The sequence below is a fragment of the Macaca mulatta genome, chromosome 5 (genome assembly GCF_049350105.2).
Source record: "Macaca mulatta isolate MMU2019108-1 chromosome 5, T2T-MMU8v2.0, whole genome shotgun sequence".
NCBI lineage: Eukaryota > Metazoa > Chordata > Mammalia > Primates > Cercopithecidae > Macaca > Macaca mulatta.
In genome coordinates this window covers 115,347,913-115,373,991 of record NC_133410.1, presented here as the reverse complement: position 1 = coordinate 115,373,991, position 26,079 = coordinate 115,347,913, and the positions used below count along the sequence as shown (strand labels likewise).

Sequence of the window (26,079 nt, the reverse complement as noted above, 5' to 3'; positions counted from 1 at the left end):
TTTCAATTGATTTTTTTCTTATTTATTTATTTATTTATATTATACTTTAAGTTCTAGGGTACATGTGCACAATGTGCAGGTTTGTTACATATGTATACATGTATACATGTTGGTGTGCTGCACCCATTAACTCATCATTTACATTAGGTATATCTCCTAATGCTATCCCTCCCCCCTCCCCCAATCCCACGACAGGCCCCATTGTGTGATGTTCCCCTTCCTGTGTCCAAGTGTTCTCATTGTTCCATTCCCACCTGGGAGTGAGAACATGCAGTGTGTGGTTTTCTGAAGAACTAGGCTTTTAAAATAAATGAAACAACATGTTTTTTCTTCACATTTTGTATCTTTCTTCTTAAAATCTAGAATCAGGAGTATAAAAAGGAAAAAAAAAAGAAACCAAACTCCTCACCCTTCCATTAAGTAGGCCTTATCCATAAAAAATTTAACTACTGGCCGGACATGTTGGCTCACACCTGTAATCCCAGCACTTTAGGAGGCCGAGGCGGGCAGATCACAAGGTCAGGAGATCAAGACCATCCTGGCTAACATGGTGAAACCCCGTCTCTACTAAAAATTACAAAAAATTAGCCAGGCATGGTGGCACATGCCTGTAGAGGCAGGAGAATTGATTGAACCCAGGAGGCAGAGGTTGCCGTGAGCCGAGCTGAGATCGCACCACTGCACTCCAGCCTGGGCAACAGAGCAAGACTCCGTCTCAAAAAAAAAAAAAAAAGATTTAACTACTGAGGGAGAAAAGCTATCTTGAATCCAGAAGAAAAGATGTCTTATGAGTACTAAAACTTTAGATTAATAGGAATTGTGCAATTTAAAACTCTGTTGATTTTGAAGGAACTATGTCTAAATCTACCTTTTGTTATAAAATGAGTGGTGGTGATTTGTAACCATTTCCTTCAGCATCCAAGTTAGAGTGAAATTTTTTCAGAGGGATAATCGCAACTTTATAGAAATTTCCACTGTGTCCTTCTACTACCACTCAAATCTTAAAAAAAAAGAAAAGAAAAGAAAAGAAAAAACAACTGGGACTACCTATTACAATGGCTTATATACCACTATATTATTTTTATTCCTGGGAATGGGTGCTACAAATAACTTGAGAATTATTTTCAAGAATTAATCTAAATATTTTATTTATCAAGCTTTTTGAGAGAAATTAGCTGACCTTTTAATTAACTACTTGTCTCCCATAATATAGTGCTAGTTGATAGCTAACAAATTTAACTCTCTCAAAGAAATGGAGTATAAATGCTAGGCATGGTCCATTTTGACCATCTTTATTAAATAAACACAGAGATGCATTACAGTAGACTTGATTAGTAGCAGTGAAGCCTTCAGATAGTATCACATTGAAATGTGTACCAGAAAACGTTAAATGAAATGGTTTTACCTGCTGGGTCCCTGATTGGTTCCCAGTGCAAATCATTGTCTTTCTCCCTGATCCATCCACAAAGTCCATGGTCAAAATTACAACTGTGTACCAGAACACCTACAAGAAAATCAAAAACAACAAATGAATCTATGAACTAGGGGTATCTAGACAACACGTGTTCTCTCCTATCCATATAACCAGAGCTTCTTTCCACGAGACCAAAGGGAAAGTACATTAATCCTTTCTCAGCACAATAGTGCATCATCTGTAAAAATAGAACACACAAATGTTGCCAAATTATAACCATGTTACATCATCACTTATAAAATAGGATTTCCTTTTTTACAATTTAAGTACTACTTTAATATATTTTTTAAAAAGAAAATGATGATTTAACTACAAAGGAAATCCGAGTTGTTAAAGAAAACAGGTATAATTTTCCCAAATGGTCCAAACAATCTACATTTAAAAGTTATTTTCATGGAGAGAAACAATAAAATGTCATTATGATGGCACTAAGAGTGTAAGTGTCACCTGGATCATCCTTTGCTTCATCGTCTGCACTGACTCCTCTTTCTATTTCAAATATTTCAAACAAGTCATTTGAAGGTTGCCGTGGAACTGCAAGAGAAAAGTTTTGAGTTTTTTTGTGTGTATGTGTGTCTTTGAGGTATTGATAAAGAGGCATTACCTTTAACAAGGGCGGGAGGAAAAGACCTAGTCATTTTTTCATCTGGATGAATCCAAAATATTTAACCATATCTCACATGAAGATTCACAAATTTTGTTCTGCAGCGATTTATACTGCAACATTGATCTGGATACATTTTTTAAAAATGATTTTCAAAAGTTTCTAAAATTCAACAAAAATAACTTAAAAAGTCTTTATTTGGATATATTTTAATAGAGCAACCAATTTCCAGCCAACTATTCATCTCTATGAAATTCTAAAGTTCATCTCTATGAAAGATACATTATTATGATCTTTAAATTAAGGTTGTTTTAACTGCAAATACCTATGATGGAAGTGAATGGTTTGGTTTCTAATCACAGCATCTACTCCCCACCCCCAATGAACTCTGCACATTGTTGCACTCTAATATACATTTCCTACCATGGCCTCCCTTCCTTAAACAGTTTCCCTGGCTCCTTTAAGATCAAATTCAAACTTCTTGGGGCAGAGTTTACAATCTACCCCACCAAAATACACAATGCTGTCCAAACATGCCATTCATTTTCACGTCTCAGACTCCATGCTCTCTTTCCTGCTAATTAACCTGCCAAAAATCTCTTCCTTCAAGGCCCAGCATAAATATCACTGCCTCTGCAGAAATTTTCATGCCCCAGGCAGAATCAAATTCTTCCCTCATGTACCTCGAGAGTTCATGCTTATAAGCCCCTATTACACACTTTCATAAAGAATTGCAGCTATTTACACATATGTGTCTGTCCCTCTGCTAGTCTCTGAGGTCCTGGAGGGCATCAATCATGTCTTATTTGGGTGGCATTTCCAGGGCTTGACCTGGTGGCAGGCACTCAATAACTGTTTACTAAGTGAATACCAATATCCTGTTAGAAAGCCATGTAGTATTTCAACACTTTAGTCAAAGGACACAAGTGGGACAAAGCATAAGAATCTACTTTAAAAAAAATAATTGATTTCTTTAAATCATTGATTTATTTATTCAATCAGTGTATATTTGATGGCTACGCAGATGCCAACCACTGTGGCGGGCACTAAGGAGACAGGGTGAATGGGATAGACAAGACTGAGGGTCTGGGTCTTACGTGGTTTGAATTCTAATGGGAGAAGCAGACTTTAAATATGGAGATAAATGAGTGCTGTAATTTGAGATTTTGATAAGGGTTAGGAAGGAAGACATCATGGAGAGTAACTGATGGGGAAATGCGTGGGAATGTTCATGGTGGTAAGGGGAATTCTTGGTCAAAGGCCAAGGAATACTCCCTTCTCTTTGCCAGAACTTCAATTAATTAGCTTTATTTTTATAAGGCAGGGAGTAGGAGATGTAGAACACTATGAAACCATCATCACTCAAAGGGGTTCTTTTTTTCAATGACGTTCCTATTGTTTTTAGCAAAAATTCTTAAAATTAAGTAATAATCCCATAATATTTGCACAAGTTGTTTTTAGCTTACTACTTCTGAGTTTTTTTCTTTTTGTTTCAAACGTTAAAACAGTGAAGTCCCTTCCCTTCTTACAATCCATACTCGCAATATACCCAGCTGGGCAGCAAAGAAAGAAGAGAAGCTCTAGGGACACAGCTGACTGTGGGTGCCCAGGGGATGAGGCAACCCCACTCTCTCTTTTATAGCCCAGATGACTGACAGCAATGACATCCAATTACACTTTCCTTATTTGGTGCTCTGAGAGGGGGAGTGCCTCTTTCATTTACTAGAAATATTACAAAATTGTAGGCAAGCATGCTTTCTTTCTTGTGACAGAAAGTTATAAAAACTCAATAGAACAATCATGTTTTTGTCTCCTTCTATTGTTGTAACTTATATAAATCATCTCCAAAATGGAATGGGCTCAACTCTTAAAGTATCATATTCCAGGGACGTTATGACAGTTTTTCAAGCTCCACCCCCCCCCCTTTTTTTCCTTCCAGATGAAGGACTATCAAATGGCAAATCAAGTCTTGATGTAAAGGTTTCCTGGCTCTTGGAGCCTGTTTTATAAAAAGGGAGATCAAGAGGTCCTCTCTGAGGAAGCACAATTTAAACTGAAAGGGAAGAATGAAACTTTCCAAGCAAAAAGCATAGCATTGGGGTTGGGGAAGAGGGAGGACAAAGTACAAAGTACAAAGAAAGTGCTTGGAAAATATAGAGAAAGGAGTTCACAATGGCTGGAGGATGCTGAGAAATGAAGAAAGCAGCATGGGATGAGGCTGAAGAGAAAGGAACAGATTAGATCATACAGTTAGAAGATGGCAACACAAAGAATTAGTCATGTAACAACTTGTAAAATGTCAGATGGTTTATTAATATTGTATGTACTTGGTTTCCAAGAACCATTTAATTTAGCAGCAGATAATCATGTATACCTTAATTACAATCCACTGGGAAACATTCCAAGGAATTTAGAGACCAGAAGTGCTCAGAAGCTATTGGTTCTTACAATTTTGTGTGCTCTACTCTATAACCATACCAAATTATTTAACTAATTTTCCTTCCTCACACATACCAGTATGGGATTACTAAGAGCATCCCACTGAAGTGTCAAGAGAAGAAACACTACCCACTCCCTGATACACTTTAGAGTTTATGTGAAAAGTAGCAGAACAAATCATTCAAGCAGTATTATGTTATTATCACAATCATGTACAAGAAAAACAAACCAAAAAAAAGGACTAGAAGAAAGAGGGATAAATACACCAATATGCCAATATGCTAATAGTGGTAATCTAAGAATTAGAAATGAATTTTTTTTTCATTTGTGTTGGTTCACCTTTTTTTGTAATTCTATGTTTTTAGGATTCTTTGTAAAAAGAAAAAATATAAATATGAATAAAAAACTTAACTAAAACCTCTAAATAAAAGAGGGTGCTGTTAGATTACATATAAATAGCAATTATATGTCTGTTACTTGTATTTTGGCAATTCTAAGTATTCAAAGAGAACTCAGAATAGACTTAATAGTTGCTGAATGCAAGGCTATGAAATTGAAATATGTTTGTGAAATTCAAACATTTTCTTTGATTCAAGGGAGCTTTTTTGATCAACGCAGAAAATGTTAATTAAAATGAATGACTAGCCTTGCCCAAAAATGAACTATAACCAGGATGGACACTGGTACATGATTTTTCTAATTATTATTTCCCTGCTTCAGACTTTGGCTAATATTCAACTTAAATACACAATATATGTGTTTTATAAAGACAAATGCATACCTACTATTCTCTGTAGTTGCACCATTAATTCTTAGAATGGTGTAAATTTAGAAACTAAAAAAGAATCAGAGAAGTGCTAGCAATACAATTCCTCCACCATCTGTCCATGCATCCTGCCTCCTTCTATTCCATCCACTCATTTATGTAGTCAACCAAGAAACTGAGCATCAGCTATACAAAGTATGGGCTAAAAGCGTGTTATAAAGCATTGGGCATACTCTTGCCTTCATGGGATCTACATTCTAGAAGTGAAGGCAGATTTTTAACAATTTCCCCAGGTAATGTGTGTCTTAAAGAAGGAGAGGATGCTACCTGAGTATGGGAGTGGGGTGTGAGGGACTGGCTAAGCTAGGCTGGGGAGGATACACATTGTGAAAATCTCTGAGAAGTGATGCTTTCTCTATGACATAAGAAGTACTATGAGCTATGGCTCTGGATAATGAAAAGAGCAGGGATTGAAACACCAGAATCACCTGTAGACCTTAGAGGGGGAGGGAGGCAGGGTGCAGGAAGAAGGGCATCAAATGGAACTGGAGATAGAGGCAGAGTGTGCAGGAGCTTTTAAAGCCTTGTAAATATTTTGGACATTATCCTGGTGGAAACTGGCAGCCTCTGAAGGATTTTAACAGAGGAGTGCCAAGAACAGGTTTGCATGCTGAAATGACCATTCTGGTAGTAGTTTGGAGAATGAACAGGAAGAAGGTGAGAGTGGGTGTCATAGGGAAATTATGACTAAAATTAACATCAACTATTAATGTTCATATATTTTTAGAAAATGTCCCCAGAATCTTTATACCATTGGTCCATGTTTTACCCACCAAAAGATATGTCTTGCCTGTTGCTTCTTACAGCCTTCTGCATAAACTAAAAGAAAGGGAATGTACAGGTACTGAAGCAAGTGACAGCTGGATAAAGGCATGCTTGGACTGGGCTGAGGAACAGAGTACCTTCTAATGGCTACTGGGCCCTGGAGTCAGGGGTAAAATCAGCCACAAAAAGGAACAGGAAAGTCCTTGTAAGAAATGCTTGCGAGGCACTTTCTACTAAATATGTGTTTTCCCCAGGGATGTGATCATATATAACCTGTGTTCACAAATGAGGTTTCCCAAATAGTCAATTGTATATTTTTACCCAGAAAACATTAAGAGTAAGCACAGAGAAGTAAATGTAAATATTATCATATACACCTCCCACTGCTCAACTTCTTGCCAAGAGTAACTATAGTGAAATGTAAGCATTATTCAGTAAAGGTAGGTTTGCAAATTCTCTTTATGTTTCATAGGAAGCAAAGTGGTTCCTATGGCATTACCCAGGCCAGTTCTGGCATTTGTTGCTGGACTAAATGATTAAAGATAACACTGTCTTAAATTACTTCTATGCTTAGAAGTTTAGTTCATTGAAGAGAATAGTACATATGTAATTATTCTAATATTCTGAAGGCTGTTTCTGGTGGCAAAACCTAGAGACTTTTGGAGACACAGATTGGAGGGTGGGGATGAATGACCAGGGTTTTATGAGATGGTCTCTCCTCCTCTCCCTGTCTCTTTTTCCCTCTATTCTCTCTCCAGATGCAGGACATATGCATCATAATTTTAAGTGATCAGAGAGAAAAGCAAATAAAAGGGCTGGAAATCAGTTTCTGAAATTTCTTTAACCATGTTAGAGAAAAGTTTTAGCCATCTATTCATTATAGGCCAAAAGAAAAGGGTTGTTGGACTCACAGAAATAAGACCTTGTTTGTCAAAGCTTTCATCCCATAGGAAGAATCTACAAAGTTCCACAGACACCTTTGGGCTGAGAGTAAAGAGCAAAATTGGCAAAAAAAAAAAAAAAAAAAAAAAAAAAAAAATTAAATCTCTGGTGAAAGGTGGAACATAGACATAGCTAATCAACAATGAGCCTAATTTTTGTGACACACCTATTTCTCCTTTATGTATTGTACGAACCTTTAATAAACTCTTAGAAAGACACAGAGGCACTGTCTGGAGACAGGATAATTTTTTTTCTTTTGAGACAGTCTTGCTCTGTCGTCCAGGCTGGAGTGCAGAGGCACAATCTTGGCTCACTACAATCTCTCCCTCCCGGTTTCAAGCAATTCTCCTGTCTCAGCCTCCTGAGTAGCTGGGATTCTAGGTGCACACCACCACGCCTGGCTAATTTTTGTATTTTTAGTAGAGACAGGGTTTCACCATGTTGGCCAGGCTGGTCTTGGACTCCTGACCTAGTGATCCACCTGCCTCGGCCTCCCCTTCTCCTCTCTTCTAAGCCAAAGGTTACCATGAAGGTTAGGCTCTGCCAGGAATGAGTCCTTTGCACCAGAATGCAAGTGGTAAGTAGACTCTCGGGTAAGGGCTGCTTGGACTGAGTGCAGCATAAACACCATCTAGGGTAAGCAGAAGCCCACCAGCTGTTGGGGACAGGTGTAAATGCACTCAAGCCAAAAGAATCTATTTAAAGAAAGAATGGAAGTTTTTATCCCACAGAAAGTCCGAACTAAAATAGGGTCTGAACTAAAATAACATAGAATGTTTATTTATGATGTAGATTTCTAAATCCTTATGGCACATTTACTGAATCGGACTTTCTGGGGAAGGAAACTACATTTTATTTTATTTTATTATTTTATTTATTTATTTATTTTTATTTTTATTTTTTGGAGACAGAGTCTCACTCTGCTGCCCAGGCTGGATGCACTCATCAGATCCACCATGTAAATCTCCCATCTAGACAGATTCATCTCTGAAAAGGCTATTGTTATTATTTTCGCAGTAAAGAAGTTGAGATGATGCAGTCTCTATTTTAAAATCACAACTGTCTAATGATACTATAAACACCTGAATAAAACACAGTATTCTAAGTATTTGGTAATAAGCCTAGAATAAAATAGCGAGTTTCTATTTTCATTTTCTCCGTGCACCTAACAGCTCACACTTGCAAACCAATTTGTTTCAAATTGTTAATTTGAAATAACATTAAAATTGTAATGAACCATAATAAAAAGCATGAGAAACGTATAAACTCAGAACTAGAAAACGGCATAGGTTGTCTTTTTATGAATTAAGTAGGAAATGTTATCATTACTATATAAATGAATTCAACATCAATAGCAGCAGTAATAGCTAATATGTATTAAGTTATTATTATGTGCCAAGCGTACAGTAAAAGTTTTATAGGTACCCTTGCATCTAACTCTCACAACAGCCCAGTGAGGTAGATACTATTACTATCCCTGACTTGCAGATGAGAAAACAAATGCACAGGAAAATTTAGTGATATGCCCCAAATTACAGACTGGCAATTAGCACAATACTTGTAATTATAACTCTATTGACAGATGTGCATGTAACTTAAAAAAAAAAAATCTGATTTCTGACTTTGGTCACAATCACCGCGGGCTCAATTTATACTTTTTGGAGAGAATGATATTTTCTTTACTATCTACTATAGGATCTAATCAAAATATAAATAAAAAATCTTGCAAACTTTCAGAATTCACAGCACCAGATCCTAACCTGTGAGAAGTGACAATTCGCTCCTTCAAAACACTAGCAGAAATTTAATTTTCAAGGAGATATCAGATCCCTCTCAGGGTCTCTGCAGGTCTTACTGTTTACAAGAAAGCAAACTAGTTTGAAGACCTTTTCACCCCTCAGCAGAAACAATCTTTTTACTTATCACTATACAGAATCAGAAAGACCATAATATTTCCATGACCAAGAACAATCTGATTGAACTAGCCACAGACTCTGTAAAATCTGTAGAATAGAGATGAGAGGAAAAACCTCAGGACAACATGCAGCAATCAGTAAAAGAAAACAATTTTCTTCTTACTGCTTGGTACTTGGAATTGCAGCACATTCTCATGTTGTGTAATAACCGCAACAATGAGGCTGGTTCTCTGATATGGCCACTCAAAAGAGCACCTGATACATATTAATAACATTATGTTCTATAATCTGGCTTCTATTAACGCCTTTTCTCTTTATTTTACGTGAGTCAGGTGGACACATACCTAGGCACAAATGCTATATTTTAAACATCCTACATTTGGCTAGTTCTGATTCCATCCAGAATATGGTTCTGCTGGGTTGGAGCTGCCGTTCTGTTTTAGAAAGAGCCCTGCTATCCAAAGTGGGGACTGCAGATCAGAAACATTACCTGTGTTTGTTAGAAATGCAGAGTCTCAGGTCCTGCTCCAGACACATTGAGTCAGTCTTCATTTTAACGAGATCCCCTTGTAATTTGTGTACACATTAAAGACTGAGAACAGCCAGGCGCAGTGCCTCACACCTGTAATCCCAGCACTTTGGGTGGCTGAGGCAGGCGGATTGCTTGAGGCCAGAAGTTCAAGACCAGCCAGGGCAACATGGTGAAACCCTGTCTCTATTAAAATAACCATGTATTGCAGGGGGAGCAGGAAAGGAGGGGGCTCTTCCTGACAGGTGCAGGTTGTCAGGCGTGGGAACCCTGCTGGGTCTGTCATGTTCACACCCAGGTCATGGCTGGTTGAATAAAAAGTTGAGTGTTGGGGACCAAGTGTGTCTACTCAGATGTGAATCCTTGTCTCTATTAAAATTACAAAAAAAAAAAAAATATATATATATATATATAGCTGGGTGTGGTGGCGCATGCCTGTAATCCCAGCTACTCAGGAGGCTGAGGCACAATAATCACTTAGGTTGCAGTGAGCCAAGATCATGCCACTGCACTCCAGCCTGGGTGACAGAGCAAGCCTGTGTCTCAGAAAAATAAATAAATAAGTAATAAATAAATAAAGATAAAGACTGAGAGATACTTTCCTTAGTAAGTCTGATTTAGTAAATGTGTCATAAGGATTAGGAATCTACATCTTAAGATAAGCATCCTATGTTATTTTAGTTAATAAACATCCTATGTTATTTTAGTTAAAATGGGCTTCTGACAACACTGGGTGAAAAAAAATCTGTTTCCTGGTCCAAGTTACGTTATATTCCTTCTAGTAATACAAATTTCCTAGCTAAAATTGGACATATCTATCACAATCAATTGTAAAGGAAAATCTGAAAGGTTAAAAATAGAAGTTAATAAAACATTCAATGAATTTTTAAAAATCAGTATGTCCAAAATAGAATAAACATGATTAAGAATCAGAATCCTCACTTTCCTGCTGAGAAGAGCAGGGTTCTACTCCTCTGCCCCCTCTCTGAAGGAATTATTGCTATAATGAATTACTGTTATCAATGATACTGCAGTTGGACAGTTTAAAAATTACTGCATAAAGTCAACAAAAAGACAATGAAAATCACCCGAAATATTATAAACTGGATATATTCATGGTTACTATTTTGGTCTTTTTTCTTCCAGACTTTTATATACATCCAGACATATGCAAACATATATTTTATATCTAATTGGAGTCAAATGGCAAGTTCAGTTTTGTACTTTTCAGGTAACATTTTTGTAACATGGGTGTTTTACAAAATTATTAAATATTTTCCAAAAAACATTATGGTTAATAGTTGTAAAAGATTTCATTATATATTGCTAGACCAGAAAGTATGTCCCCCTAACTTCCTTTAGTTTGGGTTCTGCAGAAATTTTTTTCAAATTTCTTTGCTCTGGGATAGCTCCTACCCCTCTGAAACCAGAGTTTTGTCTTTGCAAAGTGGCTTTTTAACAATCCCCTGCAGCAAACCTATGGTGTCCATACAGGCATACCACCACTTACGGCTGCTTTCCAGGCTAAGTTTGTGCAGCACGTTTCCGCCCTCCCCAACCCTCATTCCTAAATCCAAGGTCAATCCATTAGTCTCAAAAAACAGGCAATGAGAGCCATAATTGGTGATGGATACTGGGTTTTGTGGAGTGTGGTCTCCATACTTCCTAGTTTAGCCCAGACTGACCTAAAGTTGATTCCAGTAAACTCTAATCCCAAGACTCAAATAATCCCATGGTTAAAACAACTTGGGAAAAGATACATTATATGCCTCTCTTAGAGATTTACAATACTGTTAGCACATTAGAATATTGAGAAGTCTTACAGTTAACAAACCTATTTAACTTAGCTAAACCTAGGATTTCTTAAATGTATTTGACCTTAGAAGTTTTTAATGCATACAATTGCATAATGTTTTAGAGAAATAATGCTCTATAAAACACACTTTGAGAAGCACAATTCTGTCTCATTAATAAAAGAACAAGAATTTTATGCTATATCAAATAACTTTGGTGTTGCTCAAATCATGCCTACCGCATTAGCCCTGTAAATACATCTTATTATATTTCTAGTCATATAACCTAAAAAAACCTAGGGTCCCTCAAGCTAAAATTGTTTTTAGGCTGGGTGCAGTGGTTCATGCCTAGAATCCCAGCACTTGGGGAGGCCAAGGTGGGAGGATTCTTTGAGCTCAGGAGTTGGAGACCAGCCTGGGCAACATAGTAAGACCTCATATCCACAAAAAATAAAAATAAATAGCCACCCAGCTACTTGGGAGGCTGAGGCAGGAGGATCGCTTGAGCCTGAGAGACTGAAGCTGCAGCAGCCTGGGTGACAGAGTGAGACCCTGTCTCAAAAAGAATTATTTTAAAAATGTGTTTAATATTTCATATCACACATAAAAAGTTGCAACCTTAATCACACATTAAGTTCTCCCCATCAGAGTTATTTACAGTGATAAACAAAACACAGTAATCTTTTACATTTCATAGTAACTCAGAATTCACAAACACTAGATCCCTTATCTCTGATCTTTGAAGCTACCCTATGAGAAAGGGAAAGCTAGGAATATTCCCTCCATTTTACAGAGAAAAAATTAGGGTGGAAAGCACAGTAACTCTTCCAAAGACACGTACCTCATAAATACTCATACTAGTCCAAAGTCACATACCTCATAAATAGAGGTGAAAATCAAGACTAGGTTTTCTGATTCAGTATATTCTATCTTTAGTAGTAGTTAAAACCCCTCAATTCCAAATGTTTCAATGCTATTTTCATATTCCTTTTCTATGCTTTTCACTATTTCTCAGTGTCATGCTTAAAATTTTGAAGTATATTAGACTTAGAATTTTCTAGAGATTGTTTATTTTCAATGGCTATATTAAGCTATATCAAGATAAGAAAAAAACCATAATCTGAATTAACTTTGATTATTTGGGGAGGGAATATCAGAACCAACGAGTAAAATTTAGCTAGTTAAGCATATGAAGGATTACTTAGAATGAAAAAAATTAAACCCAATATAAAATTCCATTTCATTCCGTTCAACAAATATTTTTGCGTGCCCACTATGTGACCATTTGAGGAAAAAAACATCTGGAGATGAAATAGCTGCCCATAATTCTCTACTTTGCAACAAAGAGAAATGATTTCGATTACAAACCATGTTAAAAGACACCCGCCCTGTGATCAGTATTGGGTCAGATTTGACTATCATGTATCTTTGACGCCATCATTTGTGACAGATTTGGAAAATAATGTGCAAAGCACCAGCCAAAAAGATTGTTAAGTGGGTTGAAAAACAGCATTTCTAAGAAAAGATTAATAAAACATAAATTATTGGGCCCAGTGAAGAAAGAGTGAGTCATTTCCTGAAAGTGTCTTTGAGTACATGTAGTATGGGAGCTGGGGACAATGAACAACTGTGTCCATTAATCTTGAGTATCTGACAATATTAAAAAGGCATAAACTGTAGTTTCATAAATTTAGGTTAAATATAAGGAAGACTGCTCCAATGGTGGGATGAGTTATTAGAAGGGACCTCAGTCACCTTTGGAGATGCTGGATATAATTGGGAGGATTTAACAAAGACCTCATAAGAATATCACACTTAGATAATTAATGTTGGTTTAGATGAAAATTTTTAGGCCCCATATTAAAATACCAAAAGTCCATTATAACTACCACATCTAACCAACTGCTTAAAGTTTAAATAACTTTTCTGTCTTGTACCCCTTTCTTTTGGAAGTAGCAAATGGACAAAACCTCCAGTGTCAATGGTACTTTGTTTATACTTACAGGAAACATTGTTTTAAGGCGTAGGAAGATATAATAATATGCCACAGATCACAGACTGGCTATGAGCACAATACTTTTAATTGTAACTCTAGACAAATGTACACGTAACTTTATGAAAAAATCTGATTTCTGATTTTGGTCACATTTGCCAAGAGCTCAGTTTATACTTTCTGAGATAGCTACTTTTTTCTTTAATGATCATCATAGGATCCAATTAAAATATAAATAAAAACTTTGCCTTAAATCTTGCTAACATTAAAAAATTTGTGCAAGCTAGTAAATATATGCTGTGAGACATCACCTCTGAGTTAATATCATTTTCCTTTCTTTAACATTGGTATGTTCACAGTAAAAACACTAGAGAAAAATCAGTATGTATCACTACTTCAGTGTGTACTATATAGTATATGCACCTTATTGATTTTCTGAAATCTAAAAAATGCTGTATTCCACAAGTCATTTGGATAAAGGATTTTGGACCTGTACTCCAGGGGAGAGATGACTTGGGCCAGGGTAGTAGCATTGGAGGTGGTGAGAAATGGTCATACTTAAATATAATTTGAAGGTAAAGCTAAAAGGATTTCCTTACATATTAGATGTATGTATGAAGAAAGTAATTAAGGATGAATCCACATTATCAGACCTTAGCAACAGGTGATGGAGGTCCCATTACCTGGGATAAGAAAGGCTGAGAGTAGAGCATGTTTAAGGGAAGAAGAGGAACAATTCTATACAATTCTACATATATATATACAACGTCTATAAAAATAGACGTTGAGTTTGAGACGTCTATTTTTATCCAACTGGATAAGTTAAGCAGTCAGCTGATATACAGGTCTAGAGTCTGGGGGAGAGGTCTGGGCTGAAGACGTGTTCTTGTTGTAATGTTTTTCTTCCTTGATTTTCTTTTAGAATATCTTTACCGTCTTTTATCAGGGCGACAACGCACATACATTATAAGGAAAAGCTCTCTTTCACAACCTTTTCCATTAAAAGAAATCTTTCATACCCCATAAATATATTATTATGTTAATTAAAAATTAGAATTTAAAAATATCTTTCAATGTAAAGAAAAACACAATTAAAGTAGAGGGCTATTTGAAGGAGATTGTCAAATAGTGGCCATAATTCACATCACCTAAAAATTTATGAGATGAGGTGAGCTAAATTCTGTTCCCAGACCTGTGGAGAATAAGGATGGTTTAAGAATTTATGCCAGAAGTGAAGAAAATGTTCAGTAAAGAAAAGGTGTTGAACTGCAATAGTGCTAAGGTTCCTTTCTGTTTTCACAGTGAATAGACACTGGTTATTTGTCCTGAATTAAAAACTTAGCGCCCTTGCCTTTTTTAGAATATACGCTATAACCATGAGACAGCAAGTCAAAAAGCATCTAAAGCATTCTCACACATGCTAGACTTAATAAGCAGCTATTGCTGAAGATGAAATGAGAGTGGAATTTAATTTTTGGCAGGAGTTTCTAAAGGCAGCAATGCTATCTGTGGCATGCAACAGCCTTGGCATTTGATCAAGGCAATCCTTTCCCAGAGCATGTCTTTAAGATCACACTCTCTTATAATGAATGCTCCCAAACATCATTGGAACTCTGTATTTCCCCAATTTTATTGAACTAAATTTTATTGGTGAACTTCAGTGTCATTTTTATGTATTGGCATAGAGAGGAATACTGGAAATAAAGAGAAACATTTTAAAAAGAGAAAGCATTTTTTAAAATTCCCAGAAAGATGTATTCTTTCATCATAATGAAAAAAATATTTAGCAAATCATCTTACATTAAATAGCCAAATTTCCCTGTTACCCTAAGGCAGCAAAATAATATAAATACCATAATTACTTAAGCACTCATAAATAAAAATCCCATTGTATGATCACAATGAGATGAGAATTTAAAAAGGAGAGTAATAGGGAGAAAAAGACAGTATCTGAGATGCAGAGAGGGGGCGAGGAGAAAATTACAAAAATACAAATTTCAGAAAATAGTTATGCACATATAAAATGTGGGAACTATTGATATAATTTTTAAGTCTAGTCTTATTAAGTCTAGCATGTGTAATATATTTTTACATGTATTTTGGGAATTACCATCTAATTCCCCTGAAAATTATATTGATTATCCAAATACATCTGACACAACTATATCAGAATTAGAGAATCTCGATCTTTCTTTAAATGGACAATTACCCAGAGGAGAAAATTTAATTGAGAGTCACATACAAGCAAAATTCAGCTCTAATATCCCCTTTATTTAGTATTTATTTATTCATTTTCTTGAGACGGTGTCCCACTCTGTCACCCAGGCTGCAGTGCAGTGGCACAGTCACAGCTTACTGCAGCCTCAACCTCCCAGGCTTAAGCAATCAGTCCACCTCAGTCTCCCAAAGTGCTGGGATTATAGGTGTGAGCTGCCACACCAGCTTAATTTTCCCCTTTAAATAATAATAAATGTCAATATTTTATCACCTGATAAAAAGTTATAAAGGTATTAATATAAAAGGCACAAACTCTAGCTTCATCATGGAGGAATGAGAAAAGGAACAAAATAAACTGGTAATGTATAAAGGAGGAGACAGGTAGAGTGAATGCAAAGGTAACTAAGAATAAGCGAAGTGACACAGGACAAACAGATAAATATGAGGAACAGATGAAAGTTATAAAATGCAAATTTTGGTCTAGTAATAAATTAACCTTTTTCTCCTTCAAAACTCGCTTCTCTTCCTGAATCCTCTATTTCCATTGGTGGTGCTACCCTTTACCTAGTCACCTGCTAAGAATCTGGGAGTCTTTGATCTAATCCAATCCCAGTGTAGGTCTAACTACCAGTTTACAGCAATCCAAGGGGTAGCTGTCCAGCTTCTCTCATCTGTCCCTGACATGACCCTCCAATTTACTGGCAGTCTACTGCCTGTTACATTGCTTTCTACTTCTTTGCATTTATTGGGCTGTCCCCGTTAACTATAATATCTCCCTTTCCTCATCCACTTCACCCCATTTCACTCGGGAAGGCCTCCCTGAATATTGCCTACCCAAAGACTGATGAGGTATCCCTTCATTCTCCTCCCATAGTGTCCTACACAGATCTCTTTCACTAACATACTACCACTGGTATCTTCTGAGTAACCATCTTTCCCACCAGACTGTGACCTTTTCTGTTTCATCTTTACATAAACCCAATGGCTAATACAAGGCCTCCTTGACACTCTAAAGACATTCAAAAATGTTCACTGACTGAATGAATTAAGGGTTAGATTAAAAGTAACACAGCATGGAATACAGTTAAGTTCTCCACCTCTGAGAGTTTTCAAGTAAATCCAACTATGTCAGAATTCCCATACTGGCTAAGAGCTGTCATCTACCATATGACTTTGTGATATTCTTTCCGTTGCTACATACATTTTTACTTGCCCAATTAGACTGACTCTTTATACAGCTCTTTATAATATTTGTCAATAGGGACATATGATTTTACATAGCTAGTTCTTCTTACAAGTTTCATTCTTATTCAAGGCATGGCCTGTGGTTGAAAAGTCATTATAAATGAGCCTACCGAAAATGTGCTAACATATTAGACTTACTGAACACATCGCCTCTGGGTTTCTGAGGATCTATCTGTACCCTGTTGTCAACTGTAATCCCTCCTGGAGGTGTACTGGCAGCTGGTGCTATAGTTGTCAGTCTGGTGGTTGGCCTTTCTGGGGTTGTAGCTGGTAGAGGTGTTCTGAGCTCTGTTGGCAGGGGTGGTGGTGGTGTAGGAAGTGGTGTGGGCTTTGGTGTAGGTCTTGTTGTCGGCTTAGAAGTAGGCCTGTCGGTAATGATAGGAGGAATATATGCTGTCTTCGGAGGCCACCAAGTACTTCCAACATCAGGAATCCTATTATTATGTCCTCCGTCACCCTTTAAAATGGTACCATTTCCCTTTGGTACATGAATTGGACTCGAAGGTTCAATCATAACTTTTGGGATATCTGAAAGAGTCAAAGACTTAAATTGGTATGTAACCATTCCTCCCTAAAAAGTGAAGCATTATACTGACAGACACATAAAAACATCTCATGACAACTAGTATCATTTTTCAAATTTAGAATATTACCTACTGTAAGTCATACTATTTTCCAAATAACAAATATATGTGTGTGTGTATGTGTGTGTGTATATAAAACACATACATACGTATTCATATATATACATATATTCATCCTTTGCATGTATGTAACAAATATATTGGTGTGTTTCCATAAAGAATATGTATTATTTGCAACATAAAAATGTTTTAAATATTTGTGCAGTGGAAACAGACAACAACTAATGAGAATTTTTAAAATGCAGAGACATTCTAAGTTTTTTTAATATTAAAAAAGCATAGTTATAATCTATGCTGTATCCCTATGCTACATGTATATTATAAAAGTGTGTTTAGAATTGTCTAAAGACAAATACTTTTCTTATCCACACTTTATATAAATTCAATTCACATAAATACAGTTTGAGTAAATGTTCTACATATTGTTTTATGGTCGGTTTTTCTTCCCCTTTACTGATAGATACAACTGCTTTTAAAAAGACATTTTCAGAGGTTGCAAAGATCATCTGTGGCATCTTTTTTGTTGATAATCTTCACCAAAAAGAATCAATATTTAATCTGCCTGGAATGATATACTTCATTCCAGGATTCCTGGAATGATGACTCTTTAAAAACCCTTTAATCCCCAAGATTTTATGCACCATGGTTTTCAGTAAATATTTTACTCAGGAAATTTAAAAAATTATCTTCTGTCACATGAAATGTATGTTAAATTATGACTTTTGGGTTTTTTCATGTTTATCTACTACATAACCACTACTCCAAATAAAACTTTTAAAACATTTAAAAGCAAAACAGTTCTGAATGTAGAGGAAATAAATAAGGGAATGACTTTTTTTTTTTTTTCTTTTGAGACAGGGTCTCGCTCTCTTGCCCAAGCTAGAGTGCAGTGGCATGGTCACAGCTCACTGGGCTCATGGCAGTCTTAAGATCCCAGGCTCAAGTGATCCTATTACCTCAGCCTCCTGAGTAGCTGGGACTACAGGTATGTGCACTGCACCTGGCTAATTTTTAATTTTTTTTTTTTTGGTAGAGACGGGTCTCATTATGTTGCCCAGGCTGGTCTCGAACTCCTAGTCTCAAACAATCCTGCCGCTATGGCCTCCAAAAGTGCTAGAATTACAGGCATGAGCCACTGTGCCTGGCTGGAATGATTTTTTTAATAGTAGAGTTAGGAGGCATACAACAGAGGGAAAAATGTAGAATATATTCCGATTATCTCACCATCAAAATCTAATGCTAATGGCAAACATGTATTTCTGATTTTAACAAAAGCAAATTCTCAGGGAGGACTCTATAATTTCTTTTTAGCTAAAAAGAAAATATTGAGAGATTTCAGTGAAGAGATTCAAATACTCTTAAGATTATGGTGTATTACTGAGTCCTTAGTTTTTACAAGTACCTGAGCAAGTGATTTTATTGTTTGTGGAAATCAAAGACAAATATAACCAATTATGGCAATTATACTTCTTTGATAATCTTATTCCTTATCTTCCCTAGCAATGGCCTTTGTGTAATCCTGTATTTCCTGCTAGAATTTAAAGCTGAGAGACAAGTGCTACTCACACACACAAGTCAGTCCATCGCCCTGGTATCCTTCTTTACATTTGCACTTGTAGGACCCATGTATGTTATAACATCGAGCAAAGCTGCTGCACTGATACTGACCAAGTGAGCATTCGTCTATGTCTGCATCAGAAAGTAGGAAAAGAAGAGGCTTATTTAGGAGATAAATATGACATGAAAAATATATACAGTTTCAAAAATGATTTTTTTTGGCAATGTGATGATCTACATAAAATTGGCAGATAAACAAAAGAAATAAAGTACATGTAGACTGGGAACTACCAGTGGTTGAATTGGATGTCTGTTGGTTTGTTCAACTTAATGCCAGTACTCTCCCCTGCCCCTGACATACCAGCCATCACCACAATTACAAGATCTTTCAGTGCTCTAGGAAGAAACAACACAAAACAATGGTTGGGTTTCATTACCATGACATTGGTATTTGCCTCCAATATACATGAGATCGAAGCCTTTATGACACTTGCAGATGTAGCTCCCAAAAGTGTTGACACATTGCCTAAACCTAGGGCAGGAGGCTCTTCCTGTAGCACATTCATCAACATCTAGAAACATAAGTCAATAGCATTTTAGGAAGAGCAAGGGCATGTTAAGACAGAGTGGGTTTCAAAATAAATAACTGACTACAAACGGTTGCCTGGCATCTAGCAGCTCGTCATAAATGGTATCCAGCTGGTTGCCCCTATAGGCAACATAAATTCCACATATCCAAATTTCAACTCATCCTTCTAAGCCAAGTTATTATTTTCTTGCACCCTATATATTAGCACATATGCACCTATATCTACCAAGTTGCTTAAACTAGAAACTTGAGTCATTCTTGAACTAGAAACAACCCTCTTTCCTTTAACTCCCAAATCATCAAGTCCAGTTAATTCTATCTCTAAAAAAGTTATTTGATTATGTCTACTTTTCTCTTAATCCACCATCACTACCCTATTTGAGGCCACCATCTCCTGGGTTAGACCATTACAAAAGCCTCAAAACTGCTTCTTTTGCTGTTACTTAACCCCTCCAAAGCATTTCCAACCCAACTGTCAAAATGATTCCATTAAAACATACAATCAGATCATTACTATGCTCAAAACCTTTTAACTATTTCTACTTGCACTTTGAATTAAATCCACATTCCTCCCCCATGTCCTTGAAGGCCCTGCAACAAATCACCCTCACCTACTTCACCCATTATATCTAGAGCCACCACTCCTCATATTCACACCCTGTACTTGAGCTACATGGGCGTTCTTCTTTGAAAAACCTCACATAGGCCAACCTCTCTCTCACCGCAGTGCCCTGCAATCTCTTCAGCTGCTTGGCTGTTTCTTCACATGGCTAATGATACAGGTCTTACCTTAAGGCTAATAGACACGTTCTGTTTTTCTCTCAATACCTCATGTTAACACTTGGCATTGTCTGTAATTTTATGGGGTATTTATTTCTCTTCTGTCTCCCCTGTTAGCATGTCAGCTTTGTGGGGATCAAAATCTTATCTCTTTAGTCCACTGCTACACATCCTAGCACTCAGCACAGTGTCTGGAGTATAGAAAGTACTCAGTAAATATCTCTAATCACCAAACACTTCCATTCATTCAAGGATTATTACATGCTAGGTATTGTGCTAAACTCTTTGCATCCACAATCTCATTCAATCTTCCTACCAGTTCTATGTGGTGTTATTTCCATTTTAAAGATAAGAAGACCCAAGCTCAAAGAAACAGAGTCTCTTGCCTAAGGTTACATATCTAGTATATGGAAGAGTCCAGACTCTCAATCCTACACTGTCTTCCTAATTCACCAGAAAAAAATCTGAGGCCAGAAGTACAACACATACAATCTAGCCCTGTCTACCTCTTCAGCTTCATCACTCATTGCTCACACTTGCCGCTTAAATTCTAGGAATACTGTTTCCCTAAATATTGTGCTTCTCTGAACTGCAGCGCCTTTGCACATAGGGTTCCCTCTGCCTGAGGCCTCCTCCTATTTCTCATTTTAAAAACAATAAGGCTCCCATCATCCATTCACAGAGATGTCCTCTTCTGAGACATCTGACATCTTCTGAAAGATAGCTAATTACCTGACATAAGTAATTGCCTTTTTTTCCTTACTCCCATCACCTTTCACTTCCTCCCTTTATCCTATAGAGGCTGCTGACAGAGATGCTTGACTTTACAACTCACCTACACAGGTCCTCCCATCAGGAGCCAGTTGCAGGCCAGGGGAGGGGCACTGGCACCGTATTTGTCCTTTAACAACATCACAGCCATACTGACAGTTTGCCATGGAGCAGGTCAGGGCACCTGGAAAGAGAGTGACTGGCTGACTCACACAGGTAGAAAACAAAATCTGTAAAGGAAGTAGCTATATTTTTTCACTTGTCCTGAAATCAGTGACACTGAACAACAAGGAAGACAAAGAGGCCCTAACTATCAAACATCTAAAGAAAGTAAAGGAGGAAAGGAAAGAAAGCATTAAAAGACAAATATAAAACTATTGTGCATAGATTATCTGGAAATTTTTCCAGTGGCCAAGGAAAGTGAAGAATTGAGGTATTTCTCTAGAGTACTCAAGCTAAGTGCTATTCTTAACTAAACATCCAAGTAACTGTCTCAACTGCCCATGAAATTTCTCTAGGGGAACAGCAGATTTCCCACTGAGTTGCACAATGTTAAACATGTATTCACCTCATTCCAAAAAGTTTCATGCTACACTTACACAATGTTAAATAAAATTAGCTAACTATTTTTATTTTATGCAACTCAGTTAAATGATAATTCAGTAAAAATAAAAATCAAGTCATTAATTGTTGGATATCATATGAATACCTCAATTCAATGATCATCCTGTATAGAATTTTAGAGCATATTAGACATATTATGTATATTTCTTATTCAATGACATGGATTAATAGATAATTAAATTATGCTAATTGGGTACTTATGCTGGTGGTTCCACACAATAATATGTCTAGTTACAAAATTGTTTTCAAATCTAATGTATCCATCTTATACATCCAAATGGTAGAAAACACACATTTCTTCCTTATAAAGATATACATGAATTCTACTTTTCTGGTATCATATTCATTTATTTTTTATTTGAAATTGTTTTCTAGAAGTCTTAGACTATTATTAAAGTCTAAAATTCTATAAAAGCCTAAAGGCCTTTATAATGAAATACAAAAATTAAGTAAGAAAGTATTTATGAATGATTTAAAATCACAAAACAGACCTGATGGATTCTGTCTGGCAGTCCCTAAATAGTCAATAGTGTTCTTTTTTTTTTCTTTTTCTTTTTTTAACCTGGAATCATTCTTCTATGCCCAGATAGAAGACAGGGGTAAACATGTTTAAAAAAAAAATTAGAAAACATACTTAGTTTTGTAATTCTTGATCTAAATACCATTTCCTAATCAATTTAATATTGGCACCCATGATAGAAGAATATTATACATCAAAAATGGTGCCACTAATTTTGATTTTCAGTTCCTCAGGCACATATATAAACACATGCACACATCTTGTTTAGCAGAACCCGGGAGGCCACTTTCACAAAAGCAAGCTCCCAGAGCACAACAGAAACAAGCCCAAAGCACTTTTAAAAGAGTTAAGATTCTTGACATACTTGAGCAGGAACCATCCGGCATGAGCATATATCCGTTGAGACAGTAGCACTTGTAGCTGCCATAAGTGTTCATGCACCTGTGCTTACAGGGCCGAGGCATCAGGCCACACTCATTTAGATCTGAAAACAATGTGGGTCGAAGCAGAAAAATTACAAAACCTCAGCACTAATGTAAACCATTTAAAATTCTTTTCTATATTAAAAAATGAAAGAGAAAAATAGGTCAAGCTACAGTAACTATCATTTACATAAGAGATAGAGAATGTTCATGCAATATTAATTTGAAGGTTGTTTACACTAGGGGCAACCAGGAGTCGCCATGACCTTTATGGATTTCTGTTTATAAAGGCCAGTTAGGAAAATTCTCAACAACAGGTGCCTACCTTACCATCCCTAGAAACAGCAGCATACTAACATCCTCATGGGCAGAGGTGCTCTATCAGCTACCATCTGTTTGCCAACATTCTTACAATATCTGGGTTCTATTGCTAGATTTAATCCTGACAATGTAACCCTATTCGTTCAATGTCTTCCTTTCTCTGTTTAAAGAACATATTACATGAGAATATTTTACTTTACAGGAAGTATACAGATTTTAAAACATTTGACTGCTTTGACCTTCCCAAGGGAAGGCTACATAGGCTATATTTTCAGAGGATAAGAAAGAAATAAATTAAGAGTGATCATTATTGTAGTTTTTCTTGTTCAATCTGGTAGATTTTATATGATTTAAGATTAAAGAAGAAACTTCAGTTTCCTGCTTTAGTAATGCATTCAAGTCACAAAATGAACTTTAAAACACCCACCAGCATATTTTCATTTATTCCACAGTTAAGAAAGGCATATGGAAACACTAATGGACAAAATGTAATAGACTATCATGTATTTTAGGTTTATTGGTTTAAGTATCAATATGAAATGAATTAATAAACTTCACATTATAAAAAGGTTTTAACCTAAATTAAACACTGCCTCAAGTGAACATAAAACTCATAATGACAAATAAACATTGAAATAGTAATGCCTAAAATATATGCTTCATTAAAAAGAAATGTGACCACATGTTTGTCTGGAACCACCAGCGTAAGTACCCAAATAGCATAATTTAATCATCTATTAACCCATGTCATTGAATAAGAAATATAATTTGTCTAGTTGCAAAATTGTTTTCAAATCTAATCTATTAAATCTGATCTGCTCATTTATTTGAAATCTGTATATTTCACTTAACTAAATCACCAAGTTCCATTATGTTTTAAAACCACCAAATAATTATCACATCTAAAAAAATGTTCATATCTTACTGATTTTCCAAGTAGGTCTTTTTTCTGCCCTGAATGCAACTGTAAGCAGACCCCCAGCTGCGCAAATCCTGGAAAGGTTAAATAAACCAAAAACTTCTGTCATCTCCTATGCTTTCTTCAAATTTCTACTTTATTGTCTCTTGACTAGTTAAGGGTTTTTAAAACAAAATCACATTCTAAAATATTTCAAAAAAAAATTTCCTCATAGAAAGTGCCATGCAGATTACAGTATCAAAAATGTTTTCTCCCTCTGTTAATTGAAGCAAGAATCAAGGAAGAATGACTGAGAAATAAATTTTCTACCCTTCCCATATTCTTTTACTTTGTATTTCAGTATTTACTAAAAATGAGAGGGAACCTTTTCTCATCTTTTAAGAGGAATTAATGACTATTCCTAATATGTTCCTGCAGAGTCACACCTGTCTTTGATAAATCTTTTTGATATTATAGTAAATAGCATTTAAAACCAAATATGCCATTAGAGAAAGGCTTTGTGTTTCAAATATTTTTTCTGCACTAAACAAAAATAGAACAAAACCACAAAATAACACAGTAAAATCAAAACCTATATCTCAAGAAAAGGATATTGATGGATTTTTGTTTATGTGTCAGTTAAGAATCCCTATGTTTATTTTCAGAGCGTGACAGAAACTGTTGTGCGTTCCTGATGGGAATGGATTAGGTGTTTACAGTTCCAGGCAGCTCATAAACAAGGAATATTTACGCTGATGGAAATTTCTTCAGACACTATGTCGGTGAACTAAACCTGAAGCCCAGTTGGGGCAGCTCTTCTACAATTTGGCTCCAGTCTGGGCCAATAAAGGGCCCCTTAGGATTGCTATGGTAGTATTCATAATCTGGACTGGAGCTGCTGGTGGTTTTAGAGAATGGCTTCAACCCAACTTTATCCTTCTGTTCCCATAGCAAAAGCACTTTGGGGTTAAGAATCATGAAACTGAAAGGAAAGAAAAGCCAATATGCTGTCATGAGTCTAAAAAAATCTGGACTGTATGAAATAATACGAGAAAGGAAGAATGCATGTAACATTCAATGGGTAAATGTGGACATATACTGGCTATTTTACCTGTTACTAATGGGCATATGAGTATCCAAAACATGGAAAGCAATTGAGAAAGCTGTACTCCACCAGCTGTTGATGGTCTGGATGACATGCCCTGACAGCTGACTGTTGTTAATATCCCTAGTGACTGCCATCATTGCCCCATCTGCCACAGGCAGGTGTCTCCTAAAACTTCACAATGACCCTTATGAAAAACACTTCAGATACTGTAAGATTCCACAGTCATCCATGTTTATCAAAATTTGCCAAATATCAGACTTTTCCTAAAGTACAGAGCTTCAAAAGATTAAATGTATCTGGTGTCCTGGTAAGAAGCCTTTTTGTCCTCAGTTTTCTTAAGAGTTTATTGTCTTCAATTATGTTACCTTCTTTTCTCATTGAACTAGTGTCATATTGAGTAAGTTAATATGTGTTGCTTTCTATAAATGCTGTATTCATTATCACAATCTATTGGATATTCTTCAATTAAGCAAGAAATTTAAAAATACATTACTTCCAAATTATAGTAACTACTCCTACAATAATAAGCAGAACAAAATGAAGTCATTGATCATACTGTCTCAAATAAATCTTAAAAGTTGATAAGAGAACCTGGAAATAAAACTTTGGTGTTTTTATTGTAAATTTACTTATGTTCCTTTTTCTCTGGAGGTTTATAATACATATAAGGAAAATCTATCAAATAGGAAAATTTAAAAATGTAATGAATTATTTCATGTGCTTATATTATACTAAAGGATAGAACTTTACAATAAGCCACTTACATTCATAATGCTTCAATTATTATGTATACAAGTCTTAAAGTGCATCTATTATTGTCAGGAATACATTTCAGTAGGTTGGTGGATTCAGGAGTTTGGATGGGAGAAGGAGAGGGAGAAGGGAACTGGTCCAGAATGGAAATGCAAGCTGCATAGCATTATTATTAAACTTCAGGAAAAAAATCAGAAATTTTATTAGCATGCAGACACTGAAAAGTAGCTTGAAAAATTAGGAAGAGATCATTGAGTAAGATAACTAGCTCAATGGATTTGTTTTTTTTTTTTTTACATAAACTTTCATTTAACACATTTGGACTGTCTCTCCGCTTTGGTGCTAAAAC

General features: G+C 36.1%; 1 protein-coding gene across 20 annotated transcripts in view; it reads right to left on the bottom strand.

Annotated features, from left to right (window-relative positions):
* Window positions 1-26,079, bottom strand: part of NPNT (nephronectin) — a 77,366-nt gene that overhangs the window by 11,304 nt on the left and 39,983 nt on the right. For 18 of the 20 annotated variants that reach the window (XR_013417251.1, XR_001444893.3, XR_013417249.1 and 15 more), the window contains 7 exons: window positions 22,593-22,712; window positions 21,149-21,268; window positions 19,382-19,516; window positions 18,954-19,076; window positions 16,882-17,271; window positions 1,922-2,008; window positions 1,406-1,504 (listed from right to left, as the gene is read on the bottom strand). Coding sequence is in view for 14 of the 20 variants with exons in the window: in XM_078002057.1 (XP_077858183.1) it covers window positions 1,406-1,504; window positions 1,922-2,008; window positions 16,882-17,271; window positions 18,954-19,076; window positions 19,382-19,516; window positions 21,149-21,268; window positions 22,593-22,712 (1,074 nt within the window). In the remaining 6 variants the exon portion in view is untranslated. The remainder of the gene's footprint in view (window positions 1-1,405; window positions 1,505-1,921; window positions 2,009-16,881; window positions 17,272-18,953; window positions 19,077-19,381; window positions 19,517-21,148; window positions 21,269-22,592; window positions 22,713-26,079) is intronic. The other 2 variants (XM_015138923.3, XM_078002066.1) reach the window with 1 other exon arrangement.